Below are 18075 nucleotides of genomic sequence, written 5' to 3'. Positions count from 1 at the left end.
GGCTGAAGGGCCATTTCTGCCTTGTATGGGAGTAAACAGGAGCACCCGGGAGAAACTCTGAGTCAGAGAGAGTGCATACTCTGCGCAGAAAGCAGAGGTCAGGATCATCTATTTTTTAGGGGCTTGTAGATACAATGTGCCAAATTGTCTCGTTCAATGCTCTAATATTCTGATTCTAATGCAGTTCCAATAAAGTGATAGCCGCATATAGAAACACAAATGAGCTGGGGAAGATCTGAAAGTTATTTTTAATTCCTGATCCTGCTGATATTACTGACTGCAGGCAGTTACAAGTAATCCATTCGGTAACATCTTCTGTCTTTGCTTTCAAAAAAATATATATAGGTGGCATTCTTGGGTTTCGATCACTCTGCTGCAGAGATCGCCCTGAGGAGATTTAACGGCGATATTGAACGTGCTGTTCAGGCATTAATGAATCACGGTGGATACCTACCTTCAAGTCTGCTTAATTCACCCCCTTCATCGTCATCGTCACCCGAGGATATGGAGGTCGAAGGTGATTATGGTGCATTGGCTGACAAAGCTGAACCATGCTTGGCAGAGAGTGAATATGTAAAAGTATTGAAAGAAGGATCAATAGGCATTACGATCATGACCTCTAAATCCTTTCACCAACATTGAATTGTTTTTTTATTGTGTCACTCTTGGTGAAGGGGAAACAAGCAAGCTACTTGCAATGAAAGTATAATAGAGGTGTTTAAGAGGCTATGGGATAGGCATATTCATGTGCAGGAAATGAAAGGACATTGTGTAAGCAGAAGAGATTGTTTAGTTGGGAATTTGATGACTAATTTAGTTTGGAATGCTAATGTTGACGGTACGGCCTATTCCTGTACTGTACTTTTCTGTGTACACAGGTGAGCTGTACAAAATGCATCCAGGTCATCACTATTCCCATTTCTTTTACGGTGCCACTGTGTGCTGCCTCAGTCCACCTGTTATTGGAATCCCTCATCCATATGTATTACTTGGTCCTACTACTCCAACAGCTCCATAAACTAATCCTGTGCTCCATCGTCCAGAGCATTCCAGTTACCTCGCATAGGAGGTTAACGAGGATGATCGAGGGGGTTAACACAAGGAGTGTTGGGCCTGTACTCACTGGAATTTAGAAGAATGCGTGGGAATCTCATTGAAACCTACCGAATGTTGAAAGAACTAGATGGGGTGGATGTGGAGAGAATGTCTCCTATGGTGGGGGTATCCCGAACTAGAAGGCACATGGATTCAACCTCAATCTACATCATCAAAGCCTTGCACCAGATTGTCTACCTGTGCTGCGCATTCTCTGTAACTGTAACACTTTCTACATTCTATTATTGCTTTTCCCTTGTATTACATTGATATTCTGATCTGATGAAATGAAAGGTACTGATAGCATGTAAGATAGTTTTTTACTGCATCTCAGTGACAATAAAATATCCATTTACTAATTTTGGTCCTTATTCTCTCTCTGCCCTGACCTCTCCTACAGCCCCTCATTATCTCCAATCCTCTAATTCAATTCTTGTAATCACCCCCAAATTGAATCTCTCCACCACTGGTATTGTGGTAAAATACTGAGTGCACTATGGATCCTGATGAAAGATAACGATCTGAAAAGCTACATCTTTCTCGCCCACAAATTATGCCTGATCCCTGTCGATTTTCAGCAGTTTTCTATTTAAATTAATATTTCAACTATCTGCAGTTGCTGATTTTGTAACGCCATGGTGTCCTAAGAAGATATAGCATGAAAGTGGATCGTTCAGCCACTAGGTCTGCACCTGCTGTCAACCGTTCATTTGTACCAATCCTGTTTGTCCTGGATTCTCAGTTTCCAGCAGTGAGAAGAGAATTTCTACTGAATACATATAATATTTGCATGGACTTTGAACACTTGTGTCCTGGAGTTGTTTTAAAGCACAGAATAATTCTCAAGACTAAGCATTTGAATTTGTATTTTAGACAATCTACTTTGAACCATTTGGTCTGTCTCTAGTTCAAGTTCAATTTGTCCCTTTTGTTCAGGTCAACATGCCCCGAAGGGCCAGGAACCTGAATCCCTCTTTGCACCAGCTCCTCAGCCACTGATTCATCTACTCTATTCTCTGACTGTTCAGTCACTGGCACTTTTCTGTAATTCTGTGTCAACTCAAACCTCCGGCCCTGAGAATTATTCTGTACTTGAAAGCAATCCCAGTGCATGCTTTGTGGTCTTAGATCACACTGGTCACCTGCATTGCCCCAGCAAGTATCTCATGCATTTAATAGAAAGTATGTAAGCTTGGTTTTATACATTTTTCACAATTTTGGCATTTCCCACAGTGTTTTACAACCAAATAAATATTTATTGACCTATATATGATACTATTTCATGTTGTTTTGGTATAACTCAGTTGCTATAACACCACTTTGGATTTGACCTCATCCTTCATGGAGCCATTAGCCAAAAGGCTGAGAAATTTGTGTTGCAGCTATGTGAACTTAGGTAGAGTCATTTGGCAGGTGAATTATCTGTGATCCCTTACCTCCAAGACGCAGTAATGTTATCCCATTACATATACAAATATTAGGCTTTTACACAGCGGTGGGTTTGTAGAATATTAGGGACATTTAAGAGACTCTTGGGCAAATGGATGAAACAAAAATGGAGGGCTTTGTGGCAGGAAAAGGTTAGATCGATCTTATTGTAGGTTAAAAGATTGGCACAACATCAAGCCTGAAAGGCCTGTACTGTTCCTGTTCTAAATTTATCTGTGGCCACTGATAGCAACCAGGCAAAGGTCCTGCTGTGGTACATGCATCTGTAATATAACATGGATTTTTTCTTAACCTTGCAGTTAAATCCAGAAAATTTTACGCTTTGTTCGGAGAATAACCAAGGCACAGTTGCAATGCTGTAAGAGACTTGTGCTTTTCATTTCCGTCTTTTAGATCCGTCGGAAGAAAAACAAAAAGAACGTGAAATTGTGGAAGAGGTTTTGGCCGATATCCCGGAACATGAAGAAGACTACCTTGATGTGACCCTAGAGGAGGAAAGGGAGGTCGTTATCAAGTACAAGACTTGGCTACAAAGTTCACAGCAATCTACCTCATAATCGGCAAGCATCGAAACAATCAGTACTGGACCTTGGTCTCTAAATTGTGCCTCATGCCCTTTACAAACATTTGCCTTTTTGGGGCAATCCATCAGCTTTAGTTTCTAACTTTGTCAATGATTGATTGCCAAACTCATTTTTATATTAAAAATATATATAAAAGGGCCCTTTGGTGTCCTTTTAATCAAATGTGCTTTTTTTTTGAATAATTATTAGTAAAACTGACAGTTTGCTCTTGTACCTTTTGCAGCAAGTGCAGACATCTGCTTTAGCAGCATTGAGCCTTTCCAGACTCTGTACTGGTGTGTAAAATGGATATTGGTGTGGTTCCCGTTTGTACTGAGTGATTGGCTTTGGCCATTCAGTTACCATTCACGTGACTTCTCTTGGATTTTGGTAACACGTATACTGAAGTGTTAACTCACCAAGATCGGTGGTGCAGAAGATGCTTTTGTCCATTTCGATTTAATCAGTTAGACAGTGAATAGTGCCATGAAAATGCTGAATTGCAGCAGTCAGAGTTTTTGAGAGCACAACATTTAATTGTAACCCTTAATACAAAATAGATATGGATCAGTATTAAAAATTGTTTTCTCTGGTCAGGGGTACTTAATGACATGTAATGCTCTGGTTTCATGCACCAGTCAGTGTCAATTTTGACTGTACAGCATCCTGCAAATGGAGGATGGTATCTTCCAGGTTAAGTATTTTTAATCGGACATAATGCACAAGACAGTCCACGTGTATATTCAAGGGTTATCCGTGCCTCGTACAGAAGTTGATCTGTGGAGATCTGCAAGGCAAAGTAATCACTCTTAGAATGAATAGGAGCATCTGGACTTGTTTATGTGGAGTTTAACCATATGTTTCAAGTACTGAGGGCTACATGTATCACATGCTTTCCTCAGTAGCCTGATTGTGATTGCTGACCCAAAGGCTGTATCTGAAAATTTTCTGCTACTGTCTCTACATATTCTAACAAAAGACATCTGGGGTTGCTTATATTTGAGTGGCAGGACCATATCAGTTGATTAAATATAATTGAGTGCAGTTCTTGAAAGGCACTGCTGCAAATTGATGGATATTTAAAGTTGTAAAAGTAGAAATCTTCTTTAAACTTGGCAGAAAAGTTAAAATAGAAATTGTATGCAACCTTATTTTTGAAAAAATGTATTTTCTATTACTGGAATGCAATTTGTGTACAATGTCAAATTTTCAGCAATAACTCTGAGATGAATTTATAGGGAAATGCTTCATTAGCACTTATTTCTGGATTGTACAGTAAAACTGAATTAACTGTTCACTAGAGCTGCTTGCAAAACACTGACAGAGGCAGGCATTTTGAGAGTTCTTGGACGTGGGCTTCCATCCATTAATTTGTAAAATCAATTACTGTTTAGCAGACTCTCATCAAATGACCACGTTCTGAATTTACCAGCCTGGCCATATGTGTCACTTTTTTTTCCAAATCCATTTGCGGGGTTGTACTTCAAACCTTAGATCCCTCTCCCTTTACTGTTTTATTTTCTTTCTGTTAGTGACAACCATCTTGTTTTTTTTCCTTAAAAATTAATCCATTGCCTTTATTCTTAGAAGTATAATTTTTTGAACATAATTTGAGTTTAAAATTCTCAAATAAAATATACTGAGAAATGCATGTTTTGATTTTGTGTTGATATTTTAGAGCTAACAGCTGTTTGGAGGGGAAAAATGTTTTGACAATGTTAATTTGTCAATGCTTTAAGGATTATGTCAGACATCCCAACTCTCGCGGAAGTTCCGGGAGCCTCCCGCATATGAATAGTGGTTCCCTGATGCATGCAAATTTTGAGAGTGAGCGAGAGAGCAAGCGAGAGAGAGAGAGGGAGAGCATGAGAGCGCAAGAGACCACAAGAGAGAGAGCGAGAGCACACCATGGCAGAGTGTTCCAAAAAAATATATAAAATGTACGTCATCCCAGACTACACTAAAGTGTACCCCTGCCTAATAGGGGTCAAAAATAATGACAGTGTTGTTCGCTGCACTGTTTGCAACAGTGACTTTTCTATTGCCCATGGTGGGTTAAGACTGTAAAAGACATGTTGAGGTGAGTTTAACAGGTGTCATTCATTCTTTAGCATAGCTAACGTTATTTAAACTAGCTGGCTAGCTGCTAAGGAGCTACTCTATTGCAGACATCCCACCTCTCCCGGAAGTCTCCCGCAAATTGATGGTGCTACCTCCCTGAAATCAGTTTTTACAGGTTGGGATGTCTGGATTATGTCCAGCCGTGTTCCTAAAATTTACAGACCCACCCAAAGTTTACCAGCTGCCCAGATGTATTTTAACCTCAATGGCAATGTGCCAGGAACCATGATGAATTCCTTGTAAAAATCCACCACTGCATCATTTCTCTCACATACCTTTGTGCTTGGCAGCACTACCTACAGGCGATTTCATCATGGGAGTGGGGTGGGGTGGGGTGGGTGTGACACCAGAGGGCAGCACAGTTGTGTAGCGCTTAGCACCGCGCCAGTGACCCGGGTTCAAATCCCACTGCTGCCTGTCTGTAAGGAGTTTTGTGTTCTCACCATTACCACAGTTTTCTCTGGCTACTCTGATAACCTGCAGGTCTCTGGAATGTGGGAGGATATTGTTAATTAGTCAGTGTGGGCTTGTCAAGTCAGAATAGCCTGTTGCTGTGCTGCATCTCTAAATAATTTTTAAAAAGAATACAAATTGAGCACCCTTATCCAAAATGCTTGGGGGCAAAAGTATTTTGGATTTGGGATTTTTCTGAATTTTGGGATACTTGCTTGTATATAGTGAGGGATCCAAGTCTAAACATTACATACGTAGCTACAATACATATGCAGCTATACATTTAGCCTGAAGCAATGTTCCCTCTAATTTGTAATGACTAGTGTGCTCAAAAATCTTGTGCCCACTGACAACATGTGTGCACTGAATAATTTCTTCACTTAAAAACTGTAAATAAGACCATAAGATATAGGAGCAGAAGACATTCGGCCCATCAAGTTTGCTCCAGCATTCAATCATGGGCCGATCCAATTCTTCCAGACATCCCCACTCCCCTGCTTTCTCCCCATACCCTTTGATGCCCTGGCTAATCAAGAACCCATCTATCTCTGACTTAAATGCACCCAATGACTTGGCCTCCACTGCTGCATGTGGCAACAAATTCCACAGATTTACCACCCTCTGACTAAAGTAATTTCTCTGCATCTCAGTTCTAAAAGGACGTCCTTCAATCCTGAAGTTGTGCCCTCTTGTCCTAGACTCCCCTACCATGAGAAATAACTTTGCCATATCTAATCTGTTCAGGCCTTTTAACACTCAATGTTTCTATGAGATTCCTCCTCTTCCCCGCCCCCCCCCCAACTCTCCATTCTCCTGAACTCAAAGGAATACAGCCCAAGAACTGCCAGACGTTCCTCATACGATAAACCTTTCATTCCTGGAATCATTTTTGTGAATCTTTTCTGAACCCTCTCCAATGCCAGTATATTCTTTCTAAAATAAGGGAGTCCAAAACTGTACACAATACTCTGTGGTCTCACAAGTGCCTTATAGAGCCTCAACATCACATCCCTGCTCTTATATTCTATACCTCTAGAAATGAATGCCAACATTGTATTTGCCTTCTTCACAACCGACTCAACCTGGAGGTTAATCTTTAGGGTATCCTGCACAAGGACTCCCAAGTCCCTTTGCATCTCCGCATTTTTAATTCTCTCCCCATCTAAATAATAGTCTGCCCATTTATTTCTTCTACCAAAGTGCATGAGAATACGCTTTCCAGCATTGTATTTCATTTGCCACTTCTTTGCCCATTCCCCTAAACTATCTGTCTTTCTGCAGGCTCTGTTTCCTCAACAGTACCTGCTCCTCCACCTTTCTTTGTATCATTGGCAAATTTAGCCACAAATCCATTAATCCCATAGTCCAGATAAACCAATTCTAAAATCTGCAGATAAATCATCGCAAATTCCATGTTGTCAACACTGTCCAGACCAGAAACCGGAAAAGGAAATGTGATCGTGCACAATTATGAAATATACTTAACATGCCAATGAGGTAGAAGGTGACAATCTTTTGTGCGCAGTGTAAATTCCTTTGTGGGCTAGTAACAAAAGATGTGTGGGGGTGCACTCGCACACCCTAAAGGGAACATTGGTCTGAAGACAGTTGTGTATATAATATTCTAATAGTGTTGTGCATGAAACAATATGTACATTGAACCGTCGAAGGTAATCTATCACTACTGTGGCAGCCCAGTGAATGGCCAGTGGCTGTCATTACTGACTCTGACTTTGTGTTACTGGTGGGTGGACTTTGTTCTACATATGTTCATCATACAATTACTGATGCAACCACTCAGGCATGTTAGATTTTCATCAGCAACTATCTTGGCAAACTTATCAATGAATTTCTCTGCTGCTGCTTAGTGATCAGCAGATCGCCACAAATCTTTAAAAATTTAATGGTGTGCCTTTTCTTAAATTTCTGCAACCAGCCTGCTGAATATTCACAAGTATAGATAGATCTTTGCTTGCTTCATGATCAGCATACAGTCAAGCAGTGTATGTGCATTCTGACACTGACAGATCCACTCTTTCAATACACGATCGAGATCTTAATTTTTCACTTTATGCAGTGTTTTTTCTAATTTTCATTAACTTCTGTTTATTACATATGCGAGGTCACTTCTCAGAACAGTCTGTGATGTGGAGAGATCTGTGTATCACCTGGGAGCCTTCCCAGCAGCTTGTGGAGTTCTCCATTTGTGACGTGATATCCGCGCTCAAAAGATTTTGGACCTTCAGATAAAGGGTGCTCAATGTGTATTGTAATTTTCCATAACATCAATCCACATCATCGTGTCCAGAAATATAAAGCTGAAAAGGAAAAAAATTGATGCACATTCTGTGAGTATTTTTACCTCCTTGGAATTTTTCCTAGTGATTTATGAATTCCACTGAACCAAAGATGTCATTTGAATGCAGCAGTGTGGAAATTTCTCCCCTAAAACACTTTTAGTAGTTCCTAATGGCTGTCTGCCCACTGACGTATGGCCATATTTATCTTTTGTTTACAGTAAAGTGTTGGCTCCTGCCAGCCTAGCAGGAGGTTTAGTTGTCCAGAAAAAAAAGTCAGAATTTCCCTGCAGCTTCTCCAACAGACATGAGAAGTCAGAATTGAAAATGGAAAATTCTAGACGGATCAGTTAAGGCAGTCAGTCAGTGTGGAGTGGGAGCTGACCTTTCAGCTGAAAGGCTTTTATCAGAACTGAAAAATGTTCAAGGAAAAATTACATTTTCAAGACAGAAGAGTCCATTTGGCCCACCGCATAAACACTGACCATCAACCAGCCTACGGTGGTTGTCTGACGATGAAAGGAAATCTGTGTGGGGGGATTTTATAGTGGAAAAGCCACTTTACTGGGGCAGTTCCACTCTCTCGGCCTCAGAAGTCTGGGTCCAGTGGTACGGACAAGCGCCTCGGACTGGGGCCTCCTTGGTTGCTGCTGATGACCGTGAGGTCTTCTGTGCCTTGTAATGCCCTTCACTCTCCATGGAGCGTCGCAGTACCACCTTCCTGGCCATTGGTTCTCACTGTGGATCTCATCTTCCCAGTCTGCCAGAGCTGACTTTTCATGGTAGATGTGCCCCTATCTCACCAGGGTATGAGGCCACCTGATGAAGTGGTGTCCCGTGCTGTGGCTGCCATTGGTTTGAGCCACAGGTGAGAGCTGCGTGTCCAGTGGAGACCAAAGGTGAGTGAACCTCCCTGGAATGGACACAACAAACTCCTTCACCAGAGATGCTACCCTTCCCTGGACACCCCATCAAGCAAGCACTTACACTAATCTTACATTAATCCCAGAGGACTGCTGAGGTGGAATCATGATAAGTAAATGGTGAGATAATAACAAGAGCATGGTGATAAGTAGATGGAGAAACATAGAAAACCTACAGTACAATACAGGCCCTTCGGCCCACAAAGCTGTGCCAAACATGTACTTACTTTAGAAACTACCTAGGGTTACCCATAGCCCTCTGTTTTTCTAACTTCCATGTACCTATCCAGGAGTCCCTTAAAATACCCTATCATATCCGCCTCCACCACTGTCGCCGGCATCCCATTGTGTTCTATAGTGGGGAATCTAGGACGATAGGGTACATCCTCAGAATAAAAGATGTCCCTTTAGAACAGAACAGAGGAAAAATTTCTTTAGCCAGAGGATGGAATTCGTTGCCACAGATGGTTGTGGATGGCAAGTCATTGGATATATTTAACGTGGAGGTTGATAGGTTCTTCATTATTAAGGGTGTCAATAGTTACAGACAGAAGGTAGGAGAATGGGATTGAGAAGGATAATAACCAGCCGTGATGGAATGGTGGAGCAGACCCCAAAGGATGAATGGTCTCCTGTGTCTTCGGGCCTTATGATAACAGAGGGAGTAGTTGAACTTTGTGGAGGACTATTGTGTCTGGTTAGGTTGAGCTTTGACCATAAGACAAAGGAGCAGAAGTCGGCCATTTGGCCCATCGAGTCTGTGCCGCCATTTTATCATGAGCTAATGTATTCTCCCATTTAGTCCCACTCCCCCACCTTCTCACCATAACCTTTGATGCCCTGGCTACTCAGATACCTATCAATCTCTGCCTTAAATACACCCAATGACTTGGCCTCCACTGCCGCCCGTGGCAACAAATTCCATAGATTCACCACCCTCTGGCTAAAAAAATTTCTTTGCGTCTCTGTTCTGAATGGCGCCCTTCAATCCTTAAGTCATGCCCTCTCGTACTAGACTCCCCCATCATGGGAAACAACCTTGCCACATCCACTCTGTCCATGCCTTTCAACATTCGAAATGTTTCTATGAGGTCCCCCCTCAATCTTCTAAACTCCAAGGAATACAGTGCAAGAGCGGACAAACGTTCCTCATATGTTAACCCTCTCATTCCCGGAATCATTCTAGTGAATCTTCTCTGTACCCTCTCCAACGTCAGTACATCCTTGCTTAAATAAGGAGACCAAAACTGCCCACAGTACTCCAAGTGAAGTCTTACAGAGCCTCAACATCACATCCCTGCTCCTGTACTCTATTCCTCTAGAAATGAATGCCAACATTGCATTCGCTTTCTTCACCACCGACTCAACCTGGAGGTTAACCTTAAGGGTATCCTGCACGAGGACTCCCAAGTCCTGTTGCATCTCAGAACTTTGAATTCTCTCCCCATTTAAATAATAGTCTGCCTGTTTATTTCTTCTGCCAAAGTGCATAACCCTATGCTTTCCGACATTGTATTTCATTTGCCACTTCTTTGCCTATTCTTCCAGTCTATCCAAGTCTCTCTGCAGAATTTCTGTTTCCTCAGCACTACCAGCCCCTCCACCTATCTTTGTATCATCAGCAAACTTAGCCACAAAGCCATCTATTCCGTAATCCAAATCATTGTTGTACAACGTAAAAAGAAGAGTCCATGAAGAGGTTGGAACGGGGATTAGGAAAACCAACCATGGTGAGAGATAATCAATAACTCAGAGCTCTGCTTGCTGACTGAACAGAGATGTGCAAGGTGGTCACTCATTGGGATGTGGAACTCTGCAAAGGAGATGGTCAAATGATCCATCTCTGGTTGCATAATAAGACCAGGGAAAGATGGAGGAGGGTCACTGAATAGATTTCTTTCCCATGTTGAAATGAGTAGGTGAAGAGGAAGATATTTGTTGTAGCTTTGCCCAAAAGAGGCTAGAAATAGAGACTGGTAGTGTTGTAGGTGATGATGAGGAGGGTCTCAAATTGGAAACTGATCCAAGGTGACAACGGTGAGTCTCCCTCCCAGAGGTTTAAGTTTGCCCCAGCTGTTGATGGATTTAGACGTCTCAGGAGAGTAACTCACATCCTGGACACAGTAGCGTAGCAGTTAGTGCAACACTTCCACGCTGGCCGGCGATCTGGTTTCAGTTCTGTAAGGTCTACCTGTAACCATGTGGGTTTCCCCTGGCAGCTCCGGTTTCCTCCCACATTCCAAAGACGTACGGGTTAGGATTAGTAAGTTGCAGGCATGCCACGTTGGCCCCGGAAGCAGGGTGACACCTGCAGGCTGCCCCCAGCACAATCCTTAGGCTGTATTGTTGATCCAAACGACACATTTCGCCGTACATGTGACAAATAAAACTAGTCCAATATCTTAATCTGCCACAAAAGAGTTAAACGATACATAAAGCCTTGGCTTCTTGAGCTGATTAGTCTGAAACCTGCTTTGTACAAAACGTCAAACAGTTGTTCACTCCAAAACAGAAAAAAAAAATAGTGGGTTAAAAACCTTGCAGAGTACTTTTAGTTTCACTTTCTTGTAAAGTGACTTCCGACATAGCAGGTCTAGCTGACAAACCATGGCAGAAGGGAGACAGCCAGTAAGTAGAAATGTGATCTAAATTGCTCCAGTTCTTAGTCACTTGAGTAAGAAAGGGTCCACAGGGTGTACTGTAAGTGTTCTCAGAATGTAATTCAATGTCAAGATCAAAGAGTGGATCCTTAAGTAATCTCAAAATCATTATTTTTTTTAAACGACAAATGGTTGTCGGGGTGGGGGTGGGGGAGGCATTTGATTCATCCAGAGCAGGATGGGAGACGCAGAGAAACATTAATAAGGGGAAATTTTATTTCCGAACAGGAAGAGGTGAATGTTACCATCGAAGTTCAAAGCTTCTTGGGATAAACTGCACTTTGTAGTTTTGATGCTGTAAATTGGGTGAAGATGATCCTACAGAGAGAGAATGCTTGTGGATCTTAATATCTGGGTGTGTTTGTCACACTGTGCGCTTCCCTCTGTATCTGTGCATCTCCCCCTCTCTCACTCCACCCCCTGCAGAGGTGCTATCTGAGCTTGTTGGCTGGGGCTTTCCACTGGTAAATCCCCTTGCAACACTGGTGAAAAGTGAAAGCTGACACTAAACTGCATTTTCAGTGAACCTTGCTGTGGGAGGGGCAGCGGTATGGCACTGATGTTGCTGGTATTGCAGTGACAGCCCAGATATCAGTGTTGGTTCCGATATCACCGTGAAGCTGCAGATATCACCGTGATGGCACAGATATTCCCATAACAGAGCAGGCATTGCAGTGATGCTGCAAATATCACAGTAACAAAGCAGGTACGGTAATGAAGAGACCCTCTGCTCCTGTGCCCTGTGGTCCATATAAACCTCTGGCAGGGTTTGCAAATTCGCCCTGTGACCTCTCGGACGCTTACAGTTAGTAAAAGTTAGTTGAAATGGGTGCTGGGTGGTGCCCGCAGGCTCGAGGGGACTATTTCTATGACCCTGTAACCCATTAGTATCGATGATTCTGGAACAGTGAATATTCTGAAGAAAGTGAACCTCACGGTGATAATGGCTGTCTGTACTCTCCCAACACAGCAAGACACAGATGCCAATAATATGATGGATTGCGCAGAGAATATGGACACCAGCTCTGGAGATCTACTGCTTAACATTCAGTTACCACAGCAACTCCAGGTAAGATCAGCCTCAACGAAAAGCTCTTGCCCTCTGACCCAGGACTGCTCTATGCCGGAGGAACAGGAAACCCACAAGACTATAGAACACAGACTATTCAACAGTACAGCACAGTGCAGGCCCCTCCGTTATGTTGTGCTGTACTTGTGACTTGCTCCAAGATCAATCTAATCCTTCTCTCACACACAATCCTCCATTTTTATTTCATTCATGTGCCTCTTTTTGTCGTTAACGTACCTGATTTTAGCACCACCCCTGGCAGGGTGATCTACATATATTTAAAAAAACTACTTCTGACATCCTCCCCTATACTTTCCTTCGATCACCTTAAAATTATGCCCTCTAGTACAAGCCACTTTCGAACGGGTAAAAGGCGCTGGCTGTCCACTCTCATCATCATGTACACCTCCATCAAGTTACCTCTCATCCTCCTTTGCTCCAAAGGGAAAAGCCCTAGCGTGCTCAATCTTGCCTCATATGACTTGCTGTTAAATGTTACTATCATATCTGATTCCACTCTTCCCCTGACAGCGTGCTCCAGACCACATCACTCTGTGTTTAAAATAATCTTGCCCTGTAAATATCCTTTAAACTTCTCACCTCCTCACCTTGAACCTATGTCCTCAATTTAGTAACATATCTACACAGGGGAAAAAAATATTCTGACTCTTTACAATATTTACACCTTTCATAACTTTATGAGCTCCAATCACGTCACCCTACGCCCCATCGACCTTCAGCGGTTCAGGAAAGGTAATCCAATGTTCTCCAGCCTCCCCTCATAGCTCATACTCTCAAACGCAGACAACATCCCAGTGAACATCTGCAGTCTCTCCAAATCCTTCATGTCCTTTCCATAATGAGCTGACCAGAACGGTACACAATAGTCCAGATATGGCCTAACGTAAGTTTTGTCCAAAGCTTTTACCTACTTCCTGTAGTGACTGACCAGAACTACACACAGTAGTCCAAATATGACTGCAACGTGACTTCTATAATCAAGCAATGAAAGGAAATATGTCATACAGCTTCTTTACTACCTTATTTATATGTAGCTTCATTCAGGGAACTATGGACTGGTACCCAATGCCCCTTAGGGTCCTGCCAATTAGATTATGAAGACACGCAGTCCTCTTTTATTGTCAAATAGTAATGCATGCATTAAGAAATGATACATTATTTCCTCCGATGTGATATCACAAAACACAGGACAAACCAAGACTGAAAAAACTGACAAAACCACATAATTATAACATATAGTTACAAACAGTGCAACAATACCATAACTTGATGAAGAAGTCCATGAGCACAGTAAAGTTCAAAGTTTCTCAAATGTCCCGCATCTCACGCAGACGGGAGAAGGAAGAAAAACTCTCCCTGCCATGCCGACCACAATCCGACTCTGAGTCATCCGAAAACTTCGAGCTCTGATCAGCTCTCCGACACCGAGTACTGAGCGCCATCTCTGTCCAAATGATTCGACCTCCTTCTCGGTCGCCAAAAGCAGGCAAGGCCAGGGATTTTGAGGCCTACCTCAAAATTACCTCGTGGAATTAAAGTTCCATGTTCAAAGTTCAAAGTAAACTTATTATCAAAGTACATGCTGTACATGTCACCATATACAAACCTGAGATTTGTTCCTGACATAATAAATATATTATAGAATAATAACCATAATAGAATCAATGAAAGACCGCACCAACTTGGGCATTCAACCAGTATGCAAGAAAAACACAACTGTGGAAATACAAAAAGAAAGATATATTATATTAAACAAATAATAAGCAATAAGCATCAAGTACACAAGGTGAAGAGTCCTTGAAAGAGAGCCCATAGGTTGTGGGAACATTCTTGCAGGAATTCACAATAGAACTGAGAAATGCAATATGATCAATGAAAGTTACACACAAAGACTGACAACGTGCAGAAGAAAACATCTGTCCAAATACAAAAGGATGATAATAATAACAACTAAACAAATAAACAAACAAATAAATAAATAATATTGAAGACATGGGTTGTAGAGTCCTTGAAAGTGAGAGGAGGTGAGTGAAGTTATCCACTCTAGTTCAGGAACCTAGTGGTTGAAAGGTAATAACTGCTCCTGAACCTGATGATGTGGGACCTGAGGCTCCTGTACCTCCTTCCCAATGGCAGGAGTGAGAAGAGAGCATGGCCTGGATGGAGGAGTTTCTTAATGATAGGGGCTGCTGTCTTGGTATATTGTACACTCTCCTCTTACAGCTGACTTCCCAAAGTGCAGCACCTCACGCCTGTCCAAATTGCTCCTCTCTGCTCATATTTCCAACTGGTCCTACTGTGACAACCTTCCTGAGCATCCACAACTCTGCCAATGTTTGTGTCACCTGTAAAACTTACTAGTCACCCCATCTAAATCTTCATCCAAATCATTTACTATTATCACAAACAGAGGTCCCAACCCTGATACTTGTGGAACACCACCGATCACAGTCAGTATAACATGCTTCCAACACTTCTATGGCCAAGCCAATTTTGAATAAAGTCTACCAATAAATAAATAAATAAATAAATAAATATTAAATTAGTGTAAATGGAAACAAGCTTTTACACTGGGGTTGAGTGAAACTAGAACTAGAGGTCATGGGCTATGGTTGAAAGGTGAAATGTTTAAGGGGCACATGAAGGGACACTTCTTCACTCAGAGAGTGGTGAGAGTGTGGAACGAGCTGCCAGTAGAAGTGGTAAATGCAGGTTCGATTTCAACATTTAAGAGAAATTTGGATAGGCACATGGATGCGAGGGGTTCGGAGGGCTCTGGCCCGGGTGCAGATCGATGGGAGTAGGCAAAATAAAAGTTCAGCATGGAATAGAAGGGCCAAAGGGCAGTGTTCTGTGCTGCAGTGATCTACGACTCAAAATAAATGAATCTGAAATCCATGGACCCTGTGTACCTTAATCTTCTGGAGCAGCCTACCATGAGGGTACTTTATTAAAGTCCATGTAGACAGCATTTATTGCCCTATCAATCATTTTCATCATATATACATATATATTTGACTGGTTGTGTTTTTAGTAATATTCTATATGTGACTGTAGATGCGAGGTCTGGACCTCTAAGCTGCAGTGTTGCCTTGGGGGCATCAGGTATCAGGGCCGATCATCAGATGATATAGGTGGGCTGGGGGGTCTGGACTATATTCTATATGGGTTTGTTGACTAATATGTGCAAAGATTGCGGGGAGTGACGGGAGGCAGCATCAGGTTATCCTGTGAATGTGTTCTTGTGTGTGATTGTTGGCAACGTGTTTTCGCACCGTGGCCCTGGAGTAACACTGTCTCATTCATGAGTACTCGTGTGTGGTTGAATGACAATTAAACTTGAATTGAAATGAATTCATTACCTCAAGAACCTGACCTCCCTCCACATACTGACTATCCTCAACGTCCTTGCTTCTCCAGATGTGAGTAGATCCTGTCCCTGAGAATCTTCCTTTCCATAAGGCTCAGCGACTGATTACCTCCTGGTTTGTCCCGATTCCCCATCTTAAAGCAAAGAACCACACTTGCTATGTCCCAGTCCGTTGGGACCCCACATGTGACTAAGGAGGATGCAATGATCTCTTGTTAAGATCCGTACAGTCAGAGAGTCATACAGAATGGGAACAGGTCCTCCAGCCCCACTGCATCACCCAGTCAGCTAGTCACTGCTGCATGAAGTAAGCCCAGAGTTCTCCGAGCATCTCCCATCCATGTCCTTATCTGGATTGCTTTTAAATGTTGTTCATGTGCCTGCTGCAACAACCACACGCTTCTGGCAGCTCATTCCAAACACACACCACCTTTGCATTAAGCAGCTGCCCCGATGTCCCTTTTAAATCTTTTGCATCTAATCTTAAACCAATGCTCTCCTGTTTTTAGCACCTCCTCTCTGGGGTAAGAGATTAGGTACTTTCACCTTCTCTATGCTCCTCATGATCTTATATACATCTCTCAGGTCACCCCTATGTTCCAGGGAATAAAATCCTAGCCCATGTAACTTCCCCTTGTAACTCAGTCCTCCAAGTACATGCAACATCCTGCACTCTTTCTAGATTAATAACATCTTACCTGTAACAGACGATCAAAACCGTTCACAATATGCCAAGAGCAACCCTCCCAACATCTTGCCACATAACTTCCCAACTCCAACACTCAAGTAACTGATGAAGGGCAGCATGCCAGATACTTCTGTCACTACCTTATCTGGCTGTGACTCAATTTTCAGTGAACTTGCATTCCATGACCCCTCTGTTTCATGAAACACACAGGACCCTACTATTCAGTGTACAAGTCCTTCCTTGGTTTGATCTCCCAAAATGTAATGCTTCACATTTATCTGGATTGAAGGCCAAGTGTCAATCCTCAGCCAACATACCCAGCTGATCAAGATTCCCTGGTAATTTTTCCATAACCGTCTACATTATCTACATCTATTTAGTATCTTTCACAAATGTGTTAAACATGCTTTGTTCATTTGCATTCAAATCACTTGTATTAAGACTCAGCATTTCTTAGGTTGGAGGAGCAACACCTCATATTCCATCTGGGTAGACTCCAAACTGAACATCAAATTCTCAAATTTGTGGTAATTTCTTCCGCCCCCCCCCTTTCCTTTTATTCCATTCCCCATTCTGGGTCCTCGCTCACCTCTTCTCTTCTCCTCACCTGCCTATCAGCTCCCTTTGGTTCCCCTCCTCCTTCCCTTTCCCCAGTGATTACTTCTTCTTCATCCCTTTACCTCTTCTATTTATCATCTCCCATCTTCTCATTTCATTCCTTCTCTCTCACCTGGCTTCACCTATCACCTGCCAGCATGTACTCCTTCCCTTTCCCACCTTCTTATTCTGGCTTCTTCCTCCTTCCTTTCCAGTGCCGATGAAGGGTCCCGACCTGAAATGTCGACTGTTTATTCATTTCCATAGACGTTGCCTGACCTGCTGAGGTATCTATCCATGGGCTCCTCCACTGTCGTGATGAGGCCACACTCAGGTTGGAGGAACAACACCTTATATTCCGTCTGGGTAGCCTCCAACCTGATGGCATGAACATTGACTTCTCTAACTTCTGGTAATTCCCCCCTTTATCATTCCCCTTGCCCTTTTCTCTCTCTCACCTTGTCTCCTTGCCTGCCAATCGCCTCTCTCTGGTGCTCCTCCCCCCCTTTTCTTTCTTCCATGGCCTTCTGTCCTCTCCTATCAGACTCCCCCTTTACCAGCCCTGTATCTTTTTCACTAATCAGCTTCCCAGCTCTTTACTTCACCTCTCTCCCTCCCGGTTTCACCCATCACCTTGTATTTCTCTCTCCTCTCCACCCCACCTTTTAACTCTACCCCTCATCTTTTCCTTCCCCTCTAGTCCTCCTGAAAGGTCTTAGCCTGAAATGTTGACTGTACTCTTTTCCATAGATGCTGCCTGGCCCGCTGA

General features: G+C 42.7%; 2 protein-coding genes across 11 annotated transcripts in view; both read left to right on the top strand.

Annotated features, from left to right (window-relative positions):
• Window positions 1-4752, top strand: part of LOC134344525 (NEDD8 ultimate buster 1-like) — a 55327-nt gene extending 50575 nt beyond the window's left edge. For all 7 annotated transcript variants that reach the window (XM_063044476.1, XM_063044478.1, XM_063044482.1 and 4 more), the window contains exons 14-15: window positions 346-517; window positions 2938-4752. In XM_063044476.1, coding sequence (XP_062900546.1) covers window positions 346-517; window positions 2938-3101 — 336 coding nt within the window. In that variant the 3' untranslated portion in view covers window positions 3102-4752. The remainder of the gene's footprint in view (window positions 1-345; window positions 518-2937) is intronic.
• A 6730-nt stretch (window positions 4753-11482) lies between these two features.
• LOC134344523 (NEDD8 ultimate buster 1-like) overlaps window positions 11483-18075 on the top strand; it is a 50401-nt gene continuing 43808 nt past the window's right edge. For 3 of the 4 annotated variants that reach the window (XM_063044473.1, XM_063044472.1, XM_063044471.1), the window contains exons 1-2: window positions 11483-11529; window positions 12532-12630. In XM_063044473.1, the coding sequence (XP_062900543.1) occupies window positions 11509-11529; window positions 12532-12630 (120 nt within the window). In that variant the 5' untranslated portion in view covers window positions 11483-11508. Of the gene's footprint in view, window positions 11530-12531; window positions 12631-18075 lie in introns of those variants that run through there. The other variant, XM_063044474.1, reaches the window with a different exon arrangement.

The sequence above is a fragment of the Mobula hypostoma genome, chromosome 3, assembly GCF_963921235.1.
Source record: "Mobula hypostoma chromosome 3, sMobHyp1.1, whole genome shotgun sequence".
Classification (NCBI taxonomy): domain Eukaryota; kingdom Metazoa; phylum Chordata; class Chondrichthyes; order Myliobatiformes; family Myliobatidae; genus Mobula; species Mobula hypostoma.
The sequence above is the reverse complement of the archived record's forward strand: the minus strand, read 5'-3'. Positions and strand labels throughout refer to the sequence as shown.